The following is a 19104-nucleotide window of genomic DNA, read 5'->3' as shown; positions in this document are numbered from 1 at the left end:
TCCTTCTATCTTTACGTGTTTGCTTAAAATTTACATTACTATGCATTTTTATTTCTACACCATTGTTTGTTCTTCCATGTATAGATCTAAATCTGGCCTGTCCTAAACTCCCTGCCCCCCCATTCCCTAGTTTAAACAATCCTCGACATTCACAAACCGTGATCTTCTCTGCAACAGCAGGCTCTCATCCTCCTTGGACTTTACCCCACCGTTGGCTCTGGGATGGTGTCTCCCCCTATGAAGTAAGCACCCGGAAAACTGCGACTCACGCCCCTGAGCAATCCTTCCCAGAGTCCAGTACCTACCTCTGGAAAACCTTCTTCCAGAGGTAGTTTCCATGGCCTGGCCTCTTCTTCAGGCATGCTGGTCCTCTCGTCAACGATGGGCTTCTTCAGACCGCCTGCTGTCCGTAGGCCGCACCTGGCCATCTTCATACCCATCGGGGAGGTGCGGTGCCTTTACGGGCCTAGTGCAACTAACAAAAAGCCGCTTGTGCAAAGTGTGTGTCGCGGGAGTGCGCATTTCACACTGCTGCAATGGTGTGTGCTTTGCGCTGCTGTGTCAGGCTGCTCCACAAATTATTTACTGGGTCTCGGCCTTGCACCAGGCAGAGAGTCCCATCTGGGATGCCATTTAAGAGATCAGCCTTGGCACAGACAGACACGGGCTCAGGGGGGCTGCTGTCTTTGCACCCAGGGAAAGACAGTGCCCCTCTCCCGATCCGTCCTTCTTCTAGGCTTCCCGGTGGGGCAAGTTTCCTGGTCGTCTGCCACACATGTCTTTGTGCTTTAGTCTAACTTGTACATCCTCTACACCTTTCATGGCTATCCATTTACAAACAGTTCTTGTAATGATTCCAGTCTTCCTTACTTTTATTTTGGAGGAGTCTGTGAGTTTCCAAGAGCCTTGCTTTAGTGATCTTATACTCTTCAACAACTGATTTAATTAAGAGCTTTAAGTGGTTGGAGTGACTGTAAAGTTCAATCTGCATAAAGCTGGGAAGGATCTATAGTCAATTACACAGATGTGTGATCCAAAACATGTGTGTCAGCTAGGCCAACTACGCCACCTAGTGATAATACAATGAGCACTAGGACTCCACTACATCAAAATATTTTCTTATTTGCTTCTAACCAGATTCTTTTTCAGGTTCCACACACTATGGATTCCCATGTGCAATCTTGGGGGAAAAAAATATTAAAAAAAACAAAGACTGGCAAAAATGTCCAACACTCTTTGAGGCTGAAACTGCTACAGTTACTTCTGCTTCTTCCACACTGGCATCAGGTTCACCAATCTGTGAAGAGAAAAACCATCTCCTTGAGGAACTTGAAAGAGCCCACCATACCCAAGGAACCTTCCACCACTATCTGTGGTCAGGTTCCTACTTCATGAGGCACGTCACTTAAATTAGAAGCTGCCAGGCAGGTTTCACTGAAATTCTTCTCCAGCCAGGTTCCACTTCAGTCCGCTCCACCACCTAGTGCCTAGGCATAGCACAAGAAAATGTCCAAGCCTCCTGAATTCTTGGTAAACCAGGGTCCAACCCATTGTAGGTCACCTTGTCAACCAGAGTCCTTTTCTCAATAAAAACTCAATTTAGGTCACACAAAAGTATCTAGTTTCAGTATGAGTTAAGGTATAAAATCTTAATAGCTAAAACATTAAGTTGAAAACTAAAACAGTATAAAAACTCAAGCACTCCAGCAGCACTCCAAATTCTCTATACTTCTCAATCCGTCAGCCTCATTGTCTGGTCTCCTTTTCCATCCTCCTGCTCAGATGTTATTTATTACCTTAACCCATCAAGAATTAATCAATTAATTAACTAATTAAATAAAAAATACCACTTAGAGATAAAAGAACACGCAATACGGTTAACTGTGTATTAAAGAAAAAATCTATTGTAAAACAAACATGAATACTCTTAGTACAAAATGAATAATTCAAAACAATTGACAAACCATGAATCACTCAATTTACACACAAAAAACTTACTCAGTCTGGTGACCGATGCTTGTTTACAGTCCTCTCCATGCTCTCTATGAGATTGAGATCAGAATGTCATAAACCATCAACAATCACAGTATTCTTGGCAGAGGAGCTAACTGATAAATCCAAACCCTGTATTTCCCTGATAAGTCTGATGAGCCATTCAGTTTCAGATTTTGCTCAATTTGAACCTTGATTTGTTCAGTGCTTGTCTTATTGTACTGAGATGCATCACACCATTTTCCCAGGTATTTAATAGGTTTGGCACCCATCAATGGAACATCTTCCCCTAGGATTTTTAGGCAAACCAGTTGTTTTGGATTTCTTTGTGTTGCATTAAACAACGGGCCCACATTACTACCTTATCTATAGCTTCCAAGTTCTGTCATACTTAAATTAAAAACAGCATTTTATGCATGGTTTGGATAAATCTGAAGTAGGCAAGATTGCAAATTTAAGAGTGGCTATCAAAATCTGGTAAATTGTTTTTCCAAAATACAGTACATCCTTGCAGACCTGAAATATTACATCTGAAAACAGCTGAAAAGAAATAAAACTTACCATATGTACATGTGGTCTTTTAGTCTTTTAACATATTGTAAAACATACAAGCAACCAATAATAAAACATTTTCATGATGCCTTCTTAGATTGTGGATTCTCCAAGGCCATATATATATATATATATATATATATATATATATATATATATATATATATACACTGTGTGCACAATTATTAGGCAAGTGAGTATTTTGACCATATCATCATTTTTAATGCGTATATTCCAACTCCAAGCTGTATTAACTTGAATGCTTATTGGATTTAAGCACGTCAGGTGATGTGTATTTGTGTAATGAGGGAGGGTGTGGCCTAAGGAGATCAACACCCTATATCAAGGTGTGCAGAATTATTAGGCAGCTAGTTTTCCTCAGGCAAAATGGGCCAAAAAGAGATTTAACTGACTCTGAAAAGTCAAAATTGTAAAAAGTCTTTCAGAGGGATGCAGCACTTTTGAAATTGCTAAGATATTGGTGTGTGATCACAGAACCATCAAACATTTTGTTGCAAATAGTCAACAGGGTCGCAAGAAACGTGTTGAGAACAAAAGACGCAAATTAGCTGCCAAAGATTTGAGAAGAATCAAACGTGAAGCTACCAGGAACCCATTATCCTCCAGTACTTTCATATTCCAGAGCTGCAACCTACCTGGAGTGCCCAGAAGTACAAGGTGTTCAGTGCTCAAAGACATGGCCAAGGTAAGGAGGGCTGAAACCCAACCACCACTGAACAAGAAACATAAGTTGAAACGTCAAAACTGGGCCAAGAAATATCTGAAGACAGATTTTTTCAAAGGTTTTATGGACCGATGAGATGAGAGTGACTCTTGATGGACCAGATGGATGGACCTGTGGATCAGTAATGGGCACAGAGCTCCACTCCAACGTGGAGGTGGGGTACTGGTATGAGCTGGTATTTTTAAAGATGAGCTAGTTGGACCTTTTGCATTGAAGATGAACTCAAAATCAACTCCCAAACCTACTGCCAGTTTTTCAAGACACTTTCTTCAAACAGTGATACAGGAAAAGACCATGATTTTTATGCAGGCCAATGCTCCATCACTTGCATCAAGTTCTCACTGCGTGGCCAGCCAGTAAAGGCCTTAAAGATGAAGGAATAATGACATGGCCCCTTCCTCATCTGACCTAAACCCTATCGAGAACTTGTGGGCACTTCTTAAACGCTAGATTTACGGGGAGAAAAACAATACACCTCTCTGAAGAGTGTCTGGGAGGCTGTAGTCACTGCTCCACAAAAGCTGATCGTCAACAGATCAAGAAACTGACAGACTCCATGAATGGAAAGGCTTATGACTGTTATTGGAAAGAAGGGTGGCTATATTGGTCATTGATTGATTGATTTATTTTTTTGAAATGTCAGAGATGTTTATTTGTAAATTTTGAGGTGTTTGTTTATTATTCTCACTATAACAGATGAAAATAAACAAGTGAGATGGGAAAATTTTCATTTTTCCTTTAGTTGCATAATAAATCTGCACACTAATAGTTGCCTAATAATTGTGCACATATGTATTCCCCTGATGATGTTCACACTCACATTTCCGTTGTGAAACATTCAGGTTTCAGGTTTATTAACATTTTGGATTGACTGATAGCACTGTGTTTGTTCCATATTAAAATTAATCCTCAAAAATACAACTTGCCTAATAATTCTGCACTCCCTGTATATATATATATATATATATATATATATATATATATATATATAAACGGCTTTCTTTGTGAATATTAAAGGCTCAATTCCCTTTGAAAAGCATTAATGAATGCTCTAAAGCCTTGCTACTCAATCCATGGGTGTTGTTGCTGCAGATTTTATTCTAATTTCTGTAACAGTTACCGGAGCTCCTATTTCAACTAAATATTATATACTACTACTTCCCTGTTTACACATTTAGTACTTTACCCAGGAACTTATAGTAGAAGTTACTCATTTATTTTGGCAAATGAAATATATTTGACTTGGTTTCCTTACTCATACCATTTTGATCTTTAAGGCATAGCTTTTCAATAAGTATATAGATGAATGAGTGACAAATGTGGTTGGTTTTCCTTTAGCATTCATTATCATTAGGTTGGCTGTCATTTTTTTTTTCTTAATTGCCACTATTTAAAAAAATTCATACCTATTGTTTCCAAATGGGGATGTACGTAATATAGGTGAACTGGTCAGCACTGTTACTTCGTGAACCTTAATTCCCAGCCTAATCAGTATCTATGTCAATTGTTTATTTATTTCATGTGATGTTCAGGTTAGGGCTCAGCGATAAGGAAAAAAATGTTATCACAATTTTTCAGTCGATATTGAAACATATCAAAATATAAATCAAATCACTATTTTTGCCAAGTTTAAAGGTTCCTTTTTACTAGTGAGATATGAAGATATCATGAGGTTAATTTTGCTTTAAATATTATTTATTTTCTGTCAGAAGCTGAACATGACAAATGTACTGTAGAACATTATACATCTGTATTTAAAGTGGCATAGCTAGGATTTTTTTCTTCTGGGGTGGTTTTTGAGTTTGCTACCACTCCCCTTAAAAAATAAAACATAATACATATTATACAAAAAATGAAAATGACAATAATTTTAATTATTCAAACAGTAAATCTACAATACTACTTTTCTTGCTTTTATGTTGGGAAATAGTTGATGACATTATTGATGTCGATTTTGTTCATCAGTTGGTGGTCTATGGAAAGTATGGCAACGTTTCTTAAATGCAAAGTACTCATTGCAGATCTTAAGTAATTTTTTTTTTTTTTTTTTATAAATTTCAGCTTGGAGATGTCTCTCATAGCTAGCAACACTAATAGCAATGGATGAAGAACTACCTGAGCTGCTCTCATTATCATTGGCTTTTAGTGTTGTCTGACAAAACATGGATGGAATGTGTACTAATTCTATCATGTGTTATCCAGCATTTCTCAACCTTCAAGTATTTGCGACCCGAGTTTTCATAACTGTTTTAATCGCGCCCCCCCTAACGTTTTTTTTTTAAAGGAGCCCACTAATACCAATTAGTTCTTTTTTAATTAATGATATATCATAGATGCATATTTTATTATACACACTTAACTTTTATTGACATTTATCTAACTGTCTATTTATTTTTCTAGTATCAGAATGTAGTTTAAGTTAATTTGTTTTGGTTTCAATAGATGTATTTTTCATATTTTTGATTCTTGTTTTCTTTTTTTCACATCTTCGTGCCCCCCTTTTTGTTACTTCGTGACCTCCTAGGGGGGCCCGCTCCACAGTTTGAGAACTACTGTGTTATACCATGACTTTTGGCATGTCTTATATTTCTATCAAGGAAAAGTTATTTCACAATAATTATATTTACCGTTTTATCACCCTGCCCTAGTTCAGGTTAGGTTAATTGGCAGTTCACAATTGTCCCTCTGAGCATGTAAAATGGCCCTGTGATGGGATGACATCAATCCTTCAGATGTTTTTTATTTTGCATACAGTGCTGCAACAGTAGAATCCAAACTCCTTGCCACTGAACCGGATTAAGTTGGTATGATGATGCAATGCTATCATTCTAACTGAATACCTTGTTCACATTGTTGTAGTCTCCTTATGTAGAAGAAAATGCTTTTGTGTTTTGAAGCAATATGGCATCATAATTTGTGGCAATTTTAAATGAACTTGGAATGAATCATCTTTGAATCATGGTAAAAACATGTAGAGCAGCTAATAATTATTTGTAATCCACAAGCATCTCTACATCTGTGTCAATGTTTTGAAATGATTCTAAATTTTAAGACATCACACAGCCCTAGTATGCAGGTGATTATTTTCATTAGGCAAATGTAGAAAAAAACACTGATAACTATGGAAATGCGAACAAGTCTTTAGAGAGAGAAATATTTCTTGTATTCCCTAAAACCTTTAAACCTCCTCAAAAGCAATTTTTAATGAGTTTTGCATTTCATAATTGTGAAATCATCAGCAAAATTATTTTTAGTGTCAGTATCGCTGAACTATGAGCAAACTGAATTTTTCCTATTTTGCACATTACTACTCATAATTACCTTTGTCCACAACATTCCATCTTAATTATTAGATGTAGAAAAGTTTAACCCCGTTTGGTGTTTTAACACATTTTGTTACAATGATTATTGATCACATCTATTAATTCCTTTTGTATGCAGAACTATTTTTGTATTGAAAATATTATCTGCTTTGACAAGACTATAGCATACCTCTGCCCTTGCAGGTATTTTATTTGGATCCAAATATCTTAACTAAGTTGAGGCGGAAAGAAACGTGTATTCAAATTCTCTCCTATTTAAATTACCTCTCCTCCTCCTTTTAGATTGTGCTTGCTTTTGTATAAATTATACTAATCTCCAGGTCAAGGATTTTGCCAGGTTTCGGCCACTGCTACAATACAGTATAACATCATATGTATTTGCAGCTATATATAACTCCAGCTTAACAGTTTTATTTTTATCATATTAGGAGGCATCAAATGAATTGCTATTATTCTGAAATATTATCCAGTATTGTATGTATATTATATTATGAGGGTAATTCAAAAAGTAAAAATGGTTTGAAAATTATGTGGTAACAGCTGTGGACAGAAGCAATACAACACATTTGTGATGGCTTATGGGTATTTTGATGATGCACAGTGCAGTGCTCTGCCATTAGTCTAGGTTAAGGATTGCACCCTTGCTGAGCATCGAGCTGTATTGAGACTTCTTTGGCCAGAGGAAGTTAAACCTGCTGAAATTCAACAAAAGATTTTGGATCAGCACAATAGTGAAAACAGCATGAAAGTTTATGCATGGGTAGAAAGATTCAAAGCAGGAATAACAGGTGTACAGTAACTGATGAATCTTGATTTGGTCAACCATTAACACATACACAAGCCCATGTTGATATGGCAAGTGCATTCATCAGAGAAGAACAATGGATGATGTTGTCTGCTGTTGCTGTACATTTTGATATCAGCTATGGATCCGTACTTGCCATAGTGTATGATGACTTGGGGTATCATAAAGTTTGTACAAGATGAGTACCTAAACAGCTAGTGATCTGCACAAGCATCAGCTTGAAAACTGCAACACAATTACTGAAATGTTATGAAGAAGATATGGGTGTTTTAGAACAGATTGTCACTGTAGATGAGACATGAATCCATCACTGTCAGCCAGAAACCATACAACAGAAACACCTATCTTATCCAGTAAAGAACAAATTCAAATGACAGCCCTCCAAAAGAAAATCATGACCTTTTTTGAGATATGAAGGTCCTATTCTGGTATATTTTCAGGAACATGGACAATCAGTCTCTGCAAAATACTGTGCTTTGCTTACAGAAAAACTGAAACCAGCAATTTGCAGCAAAAGAAGAAGAACAGTCCTACTTCTCCATGACAATGCATGCTCCCATCCGTGTATAGGACAAAAAGTTTTTCCCATATTTTCTCCATTCAGTGTGACAGTTATTTGTGAGTAATTAATAGCCTCTGTCTTCTGCACAGTGAAACAGAATATTACATACCTTGAAGTATTTTTGTTAATTACTACGTATTTTCAGTTTCAGTGAATTTAGAAGAAGAAAATGAAGTTTTGAAGAAAGGTATGTATGCAAATTCCATTACCATCAGCTGCTTGAATCTAAGCAAACATCAAACAGAGGGAAAAAGTTAAAAAGGAGAAAGGAAAAAAAACAGATTTTATTTTTACCATTATATAATGGTCATTAACTCCAAGAAACGTACAAGTAGGTATAGAGCAACAATATAAACATTTTCATATATATTTTCTTAACATTGGAGGACATACAGTATGGCTTAAATGATTTGCTTAGTGTCATGCAGTGCAGTCCAATGCCTTGATAATTTATGCAAAAAATATAATCAATGGCTCAGCCCACTATAACAGACCCATCAATAAATGTGTTCATGCATCGTATGTATCCAGAAATTGTGCAAACCAGCTTATTCCAGTACAAGGTCAAAGTGAGCCATTGTGTACTATTTCAGTAACAATAAGTGCAAGATAGAAAACAAGTTGGAATGGAAGCTTTGATAGTGTGAACTTTAGAGTTTTAAGATGGGTGTAAAATGGTTCAGGGCAACTACTCATAAGATGCTTTGAAACACTTGGATCTTTGGTACAGATCATTTACAACACAAGCAAATGCAGAAGTCTAAATGTTAAGCTTAAGCCTTATAGCATTAAGTAATCGGACACACTGCAAAGCATTATAAAGTAAAATAATACTGAATGATACTAAAACTGAAGAATTAGCATAAACTGAGGAGGCAAGAAAAAATAATTCAAAAAGAGCTGGATAATCCTAAGAACTGGACAAAGTCTTAGAAAATAAAACTTAATGTAGAAAATTGCATAGATCTAAATGTACACAAAAGGAATATTAATTCTACAAATAAGATGGGACACAATGTCTTGAAGGAAGCAAACCCTGGAAATAATGTTTATGTTGAATACATTTCTGATTGTCTCAGCAATGTGAAGAAATGATTAGAAAGGCAAATGAAGTATTGTCCTTTAAGAAGGCCCTTCATTTCCTGGTCTGTAACATGTTAAAAGCCTTGCTTTACTTTAGTTCTACAAAATAGTGGCTGACTTACCATGGAAAAGGTGCTCAAAGGAAACAACTTGATTGACCCTTATTTTGAAGTACTTGTGACATTCATTCATACTAAAAAAATGTAAATGTTATTCCTTCCAAATTTCATTTCCTTGACTCCTGTGTTTTTGCTTCATTTTGCTAAAATCACAATATCATTGACATATGTCTATGAATTATGTGAAACCTAACTATATCTGTTTGGGTTACATTTACAAATTATAGAGAACAAAAAGAACTGTATGGTATGTGCTTCCATTTTTCTTTTCTATTCAGTGATTGTTAAAAGAAAGTAGTAGTCTTTGGTCTGAGTAGATTAAACACAATATCAGTGGTCTTGAAATATATTTTTTAATTATTGCACTAAATAGTTTTTAGCTTTAAAAAATAGGGATGAAGAAAATACAAATTAGAATACAGGTAAATGCACGTTTTTACTCAGTAGTAGATATCAATCTGAAAAAAGATCTTAAAGGAAAGTTATAAATGAAAGCAACAAAAACAACTATACTTTAGTATTTATAATACCTTTCTATGATACTGTGGAAGCTCAGCCCCCGGACACAGACAGACAGACACCAGAATGTCCACAACACACACTTTTATTATTCAACAGTACCACAATGCCTTATTACCAACAGTCTCGTCTCTTTCTCTGTCTCTCTCTCTCTTTCTTCGTCCCCCTCCTCACAAGCTCTGTCTCCTTCCTCCCAACTCGGGCTCGTCTGCTGGAGGGAGGTAACCCCTTTTTTAACTACCTGGAAGGGCTCCAGGTGCTCTGTCCAACTACACTTCCTGGTGTGGCAGAAGTGTCAGGTGAGCAGCCGGAAGCACTCAAGGTGCCCCTGGGATTTCTTCTGGCAGCATTTCCTGGCGTGGCGGAAGTGCTACATTCCAGGGTACTAAAAATGTCCGGGCGCCCCCTGGTGGTTGCCCCATCCTCCCACAGAGTTCAGCTTCCCAGCTCCGTGACCTCCATGCAGTCCAGGGAGGCTGCTTTCCTGTGCTCTGGGGAAAGTACTGTCCAATTTCCGGTCCCCTTCTTCTTCCGGCGTCCCGGTGGGGCAACGTCCTTGGGCATCTGTGACAATACTAACCAACCCAAGACTCTTTACAAGTACAGAGTAAAAAGTGTGTTAAATAACTTGTTGACTTGTTGAGGGTGAGTCAGAGTTGAAATCTGAGCTGACAAACTTAAGTTTTATACCTTAACTAATAGGACAAACTGTATAGCATTTTATGCTAAAATAATAGTAGGTAATACTAAAATTGAAAGGACAGCAGAACGAAGAAGAAAGCAAAAAGCACACGGACAATTGTAAAATGAAGCTTAATGCAAAAAAAGTTCAAAGGCCCCCATGTAGGCAAAAGGAATGTAAATTATAAATAGAAGGTGGAAGACACATGAAGCAACCTCTCCAAATGGATTTTGGAGTTTATGTTGCTGAAACACTCTGATTGTATAAGCAACGTGCAGAAGCAATTAAAAGGTAAATAAAATGTTAGCTTATATTGTAAAAACTATTGAAGGGACATTGTATTTCAACTCCATATTGCGTTAAAGAGGCTGCATCTGGAAAACAGTGAGCAGGTCTAATTGCCACACTACAGAGCAACCAAGTGTATCCCATATCTGTAGGACACGAGGAATCTACATATCCTGATATATAACATTTTTGAAGCCTTTCTCTTCACAGCAATAACACAACCATGTCCACACTTAGAATTTTGTTTTGATTTGTATGTTTTATACTTTGCCCCATCCACTTAAAATATGCATTACTTAATATGCCTTGCATCACCCAGTTTTATCTCTGATACAGCAACATGAAACTTCTTATATTCCTCTGTAGACCATCATGGTTAGTAATCAGGAAAGCAATTTGAACAAAATATAATTTGCATCAATATTTAGTGTTTGGCTTCAAAAAAGAATTTACAAAGAAAATGGCATTTTTCTTACTGCAAAATACAAACCATTTACACAAGATGAAAGATCTTTATTTCCTGTCTGAAAGTGTTTCCCACAATCAACATCCTGTGGTGCCCAATTTGCCAATTATGATGATAACCTTGTCAATCACAATCCTAAAGATGCCTCAGAGACAGAAATGTGCATGCACCTTGCAAATTTCTTTCCTCATGAATTAACAAATAAAAAAGGGTGGTTGCTAGATAACGGGAGATTTTAAAGGGCTAAAAGCGGCTTTTGATATACTAAGTTCTCCCGTTGAGAAAACACTGTAATGTGTATGATAGTGTCTCTTTGTGTAAAAGACTTTCCAGTACGTCACATTTTTTTAAACTTACTGCACCTCCTTGGTGATGTGAAAGAGAGGCATGAATGGAATTAATTTTATAGATATGCAATTATGCAGAAAAATATGGAAGTGTGAACAAGTCTTTTTAGAACAATATTTCTTGTTTTGTATCCCCCAAAAACCTTAAAACCTCCTCCAAAACAATTGTTAATGAGTTTCGCATTTTACAATTGTGAAATCACAAAATTAATTTTAGTGACAATTTCACCAGGCTGTGTACAAACTGAAACTTTGTTTTGTGCACCAACGCTTATGAACCAGTAACCTCTGTACACCAAAATCCATTTTCATTATTACAGAGTATTAATTGTAGAAATGCTTCTTCTCTCTGGTGTTTAAACACATCTGGTTAAAATAATTATTGATTACATCTATTAACTGTTCCATGATACAGAAGTATTTTTGTATTGACAGCACTATCCACATTAGGAGGGCTATAGCATACTACAGTCCTTGCAGCTTTTTATTTGGAGCCAAATATCATAACTAAGATGAGACTGAAAGAAACTTATATTCATTTTCACTCTTATGTAAAAGACCACTTCTCTCCTTTTAGATTCTTCTTGCTTTTTCCTAAATAATAGTAATCCCCAGGGCAAGGATTTAGCCAGGTTTCTGTCACTGCTACAAATTAATATCAAATATATTTGCAGCTATATATAACTCTAGTTCTGTAGTATTATTCTGACCTTATTTGGAGGCATTTCTGCAAAAAACTACTTTCTGAATTGATTATGTTTATTACTAGCAACCTAGTTTACTTTTCGTCATTAATAAACTTAACACGCCCATAACGACTGCATTTTCAACTTTTAAAATTTGTTCAAACTTTTTCCAGTTCTTTATGAGTGAGATTACTTCTCTAAACTTTTAGTCTCATAAGTCTAGTTTTGGTAAAGTTATTAAATTATCATTTATTACTCAATCAAGCTCGATAATAATAATAATAATAATAATAATAATAATAATAATAATAATTTCCATAGTTTTTCTGCTTTTTATCTTGCTGATATTGTTCAAATTAGTGAGGTGATTAAAAGTTGCAAGTTAACGTTATTCCCATGAACTCCATTCAAAAATAAAATATTTCTCCATTCTGTTTCCTTTATGTGTTTTTAAACTTGTATACTTGTAATTTCACTTATTTTAAAAAAGCAGGCCATAATCCCAAATCCTTGATCCTGGGATTTCTCAATTTCCAAGTCTCAAATGCATTTACATGATGTGTTTGATTTATTCCATTTGAGTTTTTGCTTCAGTCGCAGTGAAATGGAAGACGAAAATACTGCCTTTTATGAATTTTATATCATTATTGCAGACATATAAATAGTTACCAAAAATAGTTCTTCTCAAAACCACTTTGAGTTCTTTTTTCACTTCTAACATTTACCTTCCTGTATTTCTTTTGCAGAAAATGTAAAACTACGCAATGCATTTGGTAAGCATTTTATTTTCATACCTTGTATTCATTACACTTTTTTAATTGTGTGTTTGTTATGTTTACAGACAGTACAGGGCAGAAGTAGCATGTTAAGTGTTTTGTATTTCTTCTAAATTAAGCATTACATGAATAACCAACCGACAGTCCGGAAAATGAATAACAACTTTTGTAGTTGTAGTTGTAATATTCCATCAAGTTTTTAGGGTTTGTGTTCTTCCCAAAAATAAATAAATAAATATATAATGTTGTTTTTTCAGTTTTGTATTTTTTTATTTACTGTATTTGTTTCATATGTGGCTTTTTAAGTTTTAAATGAATTGCTATTATTCTGAAATATTATCAAGTATTATGTATTTGTTATATTATGAAGCTAAATTATAAAGTAGAAGTGATTTGAAAATTATATGGTAACTGCAATGGGTAGAAGCTGACACTACAACATTTTTGCAATTGCTTATGGGTAGTTTGATCACACAGAGCACAGTGCTTGGCTATTATTCCAGAAGAAGCCAAGGTCAAATGAACATGCATGCTCTGCTGCAGGATTGCACCATTGTTGAACAACAATCTGTAGTGTGGTTTCTTTGGGCAGAAGGTTTTAAACTGGATGAAATTCACCAAACAATATTGGCTTAGTATGAAAGTGAAAACAGCATGACTAAAAGAAAAGTATATGAATGGGTAGAAAGATTTAAAGCAGGAAGAATAAGTGAAATTCATGAATCTCAATCTTGTTGACCATCAACATCGTGCATAGAAGCCCACATCTTCATAGTGCATGCCTTCATCAGAGACAAATGGTGGATTACGTTTTCCACTATTTCTGCACATTTGGGTATCAGCTATGGATCTGCACATGCCATACATAGTACATAATGACTTCAGGTACCATAAATGTTATGCAAGATAGGTACCCAAACAGCTTTCTTATCTGCACAAACTACAGCATGTGTAGATTTCCACCCAGTTATTGAAATGTTATCAAGAAGATCTGTGTGTTTTGCAGTAGATTGTAACCAGATATGAGACATGAGTCCATCACAGTGATCTGGAAAGCCAGAGACTAAGTATATAGTGGAAACACCCATCTTCTCCATTAAAGAAGAAATTCATACAACAGCTCTCTGCCAAGAAAATCATAATGACCTTCTTTTAGGACATTAAGGGTCCTATTCTGGTGTATTTTCAGGACCATGGGCAACCAATGACCAGTACAATGTACTGTGCTATGCTTAGAGAGAAACTGAAACTTGCAACTTGCAGCAAAGAGGAGAGCTGTCAAAAACAGTCAGTGTAACAGAATACCACAGAAGTTGAAATATTTTTTTTAATTACTACATATTTTCACTTTTAGATAAATTAGAAGAAGAAAATACAGCTTTGAAAAAAGGTATGTATGCATCACCATCAGCTACTTTAACTTAAGCAAACATCTATAAGAGGGACGATAAAATGAAACAAAATGAAAACACAGATTGTTTTTAATATACCGCCATCCTATAATGATCGTCAGCTCCAAGCAACTTACAGGCACAGAGCAACATTATAATCATTTACATATGTGTTTTCTTAACACTGAAGAACAAAATGGTTTAAGTACCATGCTTAGTGCCATACAGTGCAACCCAGTATCTTGATAATTTGTGCACACTGCAAAAAATGTAATCAATGGCTCAGTCCACTGTAACAGGCCCAGCAATCAATATATTAATAAATTCAATGTATCTAGAAAATAAGTCAACTCACTTATTCCATTAAAGGTTTAAAGTGAGTCATTGTCTATTTCAGTAGCGATATGTGCCAGAAAATTAATGAATGTTTTAAAAATTGTTTTTAGTTCTAGTTGTAATATTCAAGCAAGGTTTTTGGGGATTTTGTTCATCCCATCCTGGAGATCTCATTATTATTCGTTCTGTTTTTATAATGTTATTTTGTTTCAAATTAATTATTATGATTCTGAAATGTTGTCCATTTCACCTTGTTGGGTGCCTTCTTTGTCAAGTGTGTGAGAGGTGTGGCCTTCCCTGAGAAGAGGGGAACAAACTGCTGGTAGTGGCCTGCTATTCCGAGGAACGCCTGTGTCTTAACTTGTGACTGGGGCTAGTCCTGTATGGTGGCAACTTTGGAGCACTAAGGTTTGATAGTCCACCACCCACCACGTAGCCTAAATACTTAGCTTCGATCAAATCAAAGTAGATATTTTGGGGTTGATCCAGAGGCTTGTGTTGTGGCTGGTTCTGTGGACATAAGAAACATGTTGTAAGTGTTCTGCCCACCATGTGCTGGAATAATCATGTCATCCAAATATGCAGCACTATCAGTCTTACTGGGCCGTAGCAGTCCATCCACCAGACATTGGAAAGTCACGGGAGCCCTGTGTAGCCCAAAGGGTAAAACACAATACTGTCAGTGCCTGCTGGGGTGCTGAATATAGTATTTTCCTTTGCCAATAGCTCTTCATCGTTTCAAGGGTAGACAGGTACCAGTGTTATCCAGGAGGCTGTCAACCTTCCACATGGGATAGGCATTGAAGCAGGAGACTTGGTTGAACCAGAGGAAGTTATTACAAAATAGCCAACTTCCATCTGGCTTTGGGACCAATATGATCAGGCTGGACCATGTGCTGTGACTGACCTCATTTACCATGAATACCATGATGTATTTCCAACTCAGCCTCTGCCCTCTTCACCTTTGAGAAGAATATGTCCTTTTGTGATTTACCAACCCTGGCTCTATCATGATCTCATGGGCAATCAGCTCTGTACAGCCTGGCCTGGGGTCCATGACTCTGGTGAAGGAGTCAATGACAGTTCCCAACTCTGCTGTGGGCTGAGAGTGTCCCCAAAGTTTAGCTGGCTGGTGTCTACTAACAGTGATAGTGCGGGAGTGGCAGCTGTGTTGCATGGATCACAATCAATCCATAGCTTTAGGAGGTTGGCATGATACATGCACTCCCTGGGATGTCAGTTAGGCTAGAAGACTAGATTGTCCACGAGCCCCTTGCACTCTCGGACTTCATAAATCCAAGAGGTTGAAGAGGGATATAGGGATTAGGACTGTAACCCAAACTGAACTTGTAGAGGTGGGATTCATGGTTGTAGAGTTGGGCCTGCACTTACTGTGCACTTTTGAGGTATTCCTTTACCTAGGGGTGGAGCTGTGTGAACTGTTTGTACAGGCCACTGATGTAATCTGATATGTTTCATGTGGAAGGGGCTTGGCTGCCGGCCGTATAACAGATAAAAAGGGAAAAAAGGCAAATAAGATGAGGGGAAGTAGTTGGTCCCAGTCTTTCTTGTTCTGCTTGGATTACCTTCCTCAGCATCTGTTTCAGTGTCTATTTAAAACACTCAACCAGGCCATATGTTTGGGGATGGTAGATGGATGTCTTGAGGTGTTTTTGTCCATAGCAGTTTGGCAACTTCCTTGAAGGTATATGACGTGAAGGGCATCCCTTCATCCATCAGAACTTCTTTAGAGATGCTGACTTGCAAAAAGACCCCTACAAGTTCCTGGGTGATTGCTGGTCTGTTAGAACTTCCTTAGGGATGTCGATGCACAGACAGACCCCCAATAGTTCCAGGGTGATCATTTTAGAATCAGACACCCTTAGGGGTATAGTCTGTGGGAACCATGTGGCATAATCCACCAGGACTCGGAACTTGATCTGCAACAGCGGGAACCTCCTCATGCACACCTGGCCAAAACAAACGTGCAGTGAACCACTCTAATATATTTTTTGTGTTTAAGTGTGCTCCCAACAGGTGAGCATGGGTAATCTGTCAGCCAATACAACAGATCATTTTCAAGGACAAAGCAAGGCAAAGGGACCATCAACTGACAGGTTGTATATGTATGAAGACAAACATATTTCTAGCATGTTTCAAAGAATTGTCCTTTCACTGCTCATGCTTGAAGGATGTTGACAGGGAATGGAATCAAAGCTGCAGTGCGACAACTGGGTCAGGGACAGCCAGTATTTATGACCCCTAGCCGAGGGCTCTAGGGTCCCACCAGGTTGACCCTGATACGTTCAAAGGGGACATTAATCAGGGGTAAAGGGACTAAAGGAGCCTGATCCCTCCTAGGAATCTGCCATAATTGACACACCGGACAGGACATGCAGAAGCGGCGGACCTCCTCATTAATCCCAGGCCAAAGAAATTGAAACTTGATCTTCTCTAAAGTTTTTTTGGGGCCCAAATTGGCTTCCAGGAGGTATGAGTAATTTCACAGACTTGTCGCCAGTAAGTCATTGGGACTAAGAGCAGGAACCTCACCTCTCCCTTGTTTTTGGCCACCCGATATAAAAGATTATTATTCAAGACAAAGTGGGGACCTTGTGGCATAGGATGTGTTGTGCACTAGCCATCTACTAAAACCACTGCATTTTTTGCAAATTGAAACTGCAGACGGCAGGGGATTTTCAGGTCGGTCCTCATTCTCAGGTGCCCATAATAGGTCTCCACTGTGTTCCCTTCTGAACCAGGCCCTCATCTGTAGGTTCTCTGCCTACAATCCCAGGTTCTCTTTAGGGAGAACTGGGTTGGAACATGCTCCAGATCTCCCAGACACATACCATCAGACCCCAGCTCAGCAACACGAGAACAGTACTCTCCTACCTGATAGGTCTTTAGTTGGTTGGCACGAGAGTGTGTTGATACTTTAGTTTGGTTTGGCTGCCGGTTCCACAAGGAGGCCATCCTGCCGGCTATGCAACTGTAAAAGAATAAGTCTCAACACAGAAAAATGGTTTGGGGCAGCCACCCATATATTATCCCTGGCTGCAAAAGGATTTATTTAAATAAGAAGTTGATGTCTTCAGGCTGAGTTCCAGGATTGAACTGATCAGGTTTTGGGTGGTGGAGTCTTTATATGCCGGCAACTGGAAGTGATGTCATCTGGCCGGAATCGGAAGTGACGTCCTAAGGAATAAAAATGATGCTGTTATGTCTAACAGAAAACCGTGTGTTCACAAATTTCTAAATGAATATCTGTGCAATTGTATCAATAACATTTGTGCAACAAAATCAGTACACCTCTAACATAACAGTGAATTCAGAACATCCCTGGTAAATCATTAATAAATGAAATTAGTGAAACCAGCAAAGGAAAAATGTGATAAACACCAGGGGCCTCAAGCATAACAGCGTGCATAGAATTCACACTAAAACATGGCGTACGGACAAAACTGTGAATGTTCATACGCACAATAAAATCCAGATGCATAAATCTGTGCGAACGGCAACTTCCACGTTCTTCCGCTACATAAATCCCAGTCAGCGTGAAAAGTAATGCACATGCACATGCCTGCTGCCACTCCCCAACTCCTCCCAGAATTACGCCCCTTTGAATATGCAAATCAATAGAAATAGCCCTTCAGCTCAGTGTTCTGTGAAAAGGCAATGGCAAAAGCATGGGGGAAAACAGAAGAATTTCAGTGAATACCATGTGGAGGCAAGGAAAAATGTACTATTTGTTGGTTTTCAACAAAAGGAAGTTGATCGAGTGACATAGAGTGTCGGAGAAACTCGAAAGCTCAAGTTCACAAAGTCACACAGTGCCCGAAATAAAAAACAAGTCAGATATTGCAGTGAAAAAGTGAGTCGTAGCTCACTGTCTGAGTGACATATGAAGGCTTATTAGGGTACAGAGAAAAAAAAAATAGGGACAGAGAGGGAGGTAGTTTATTTTGTCATTAAAGTAGAACATCATAAACATCATCTTAAAATTGTTTAACTTACTAGTTTTTCAAATCTCTTCGTAACTAAAGTAGCACGTTAAATGCTTTGTTTTATATTTGTTTTTCTATGTGCTCTATGTGTATGAATCACTACATGCTTCTTAAACGGGCTTTCTCTTCCTCCAGCAGGACACAGAATCCTTTACATTCGTGATATTACAGCTCTCTGAATAATTAAAATACTGAGATGTATATTTGATATCATTTTCATGATGATAAAAGTTAAAGCACGTTATTAAACATGGGAACACGGTGGCGCAGCAATAGTGACGAGCTTGCACCCTGTTCAGAGATTGTTCCTGCCTCCTGTTTGCTGTGCCATGTGCAACCTTCGATGAAATAATTTATTGCAGCAGTACTGTCTCTTTCAAACGTGCTAACCTCCAATTCCTGTCCTTCCTTTTCTTTCTCCAAAT

The 19104-nt window shown here is 37.5% G+C and overlaps 1 protein-coding gene across 3 annotated transcripts in view; it reads left to right on the top strand.

The window, feature by feature from the left end:
- LOC120525009 (erythroid membrane-associated protein-like) overlaps positions 1 to 19104 on the top strand; it is a 102202-nt gene that overhangs the window by 32256 nt on the left and 50842 nt on the right. For all 3 annotated transcript variants that reach the window (XM_039746941.1, XM_039746949.1, XM_039746934.1), the window contains exons 8-10: positions 8125 to 8166; positions 12916 to 12942; positions 14300 to 14335. In XM_039746941.1, the coding sequence (XP_039602875.1) occupies positions 8125 to 8166; positions 12916 to 12942; positions 14300 to 14335 (105 nt within the window). The remainder of the gene's footprint in view (positions 1 to 8124; positions 8167 to 12915; positions 12943 to 14299; positions 14336 to 19104) is intronic.

The sequence above is a fragment of the Polypterus senegalus genome, chromosome 1 (assembly GCF_016835505.1).
Source record: "Polypterus senegalus isolate Bchr_013 chromosome 1, ASM1683550v1, whole genome shotgun sequence".
NCBI lineage: Eukaryota > Metazoa > Chordata > Cladistia > Polypteriformes > Polypteridae > Polypterus > Polypterus senegalus.
This window is presented reverse-complemented; position numbering and strand designations above follow the sequence as displayed.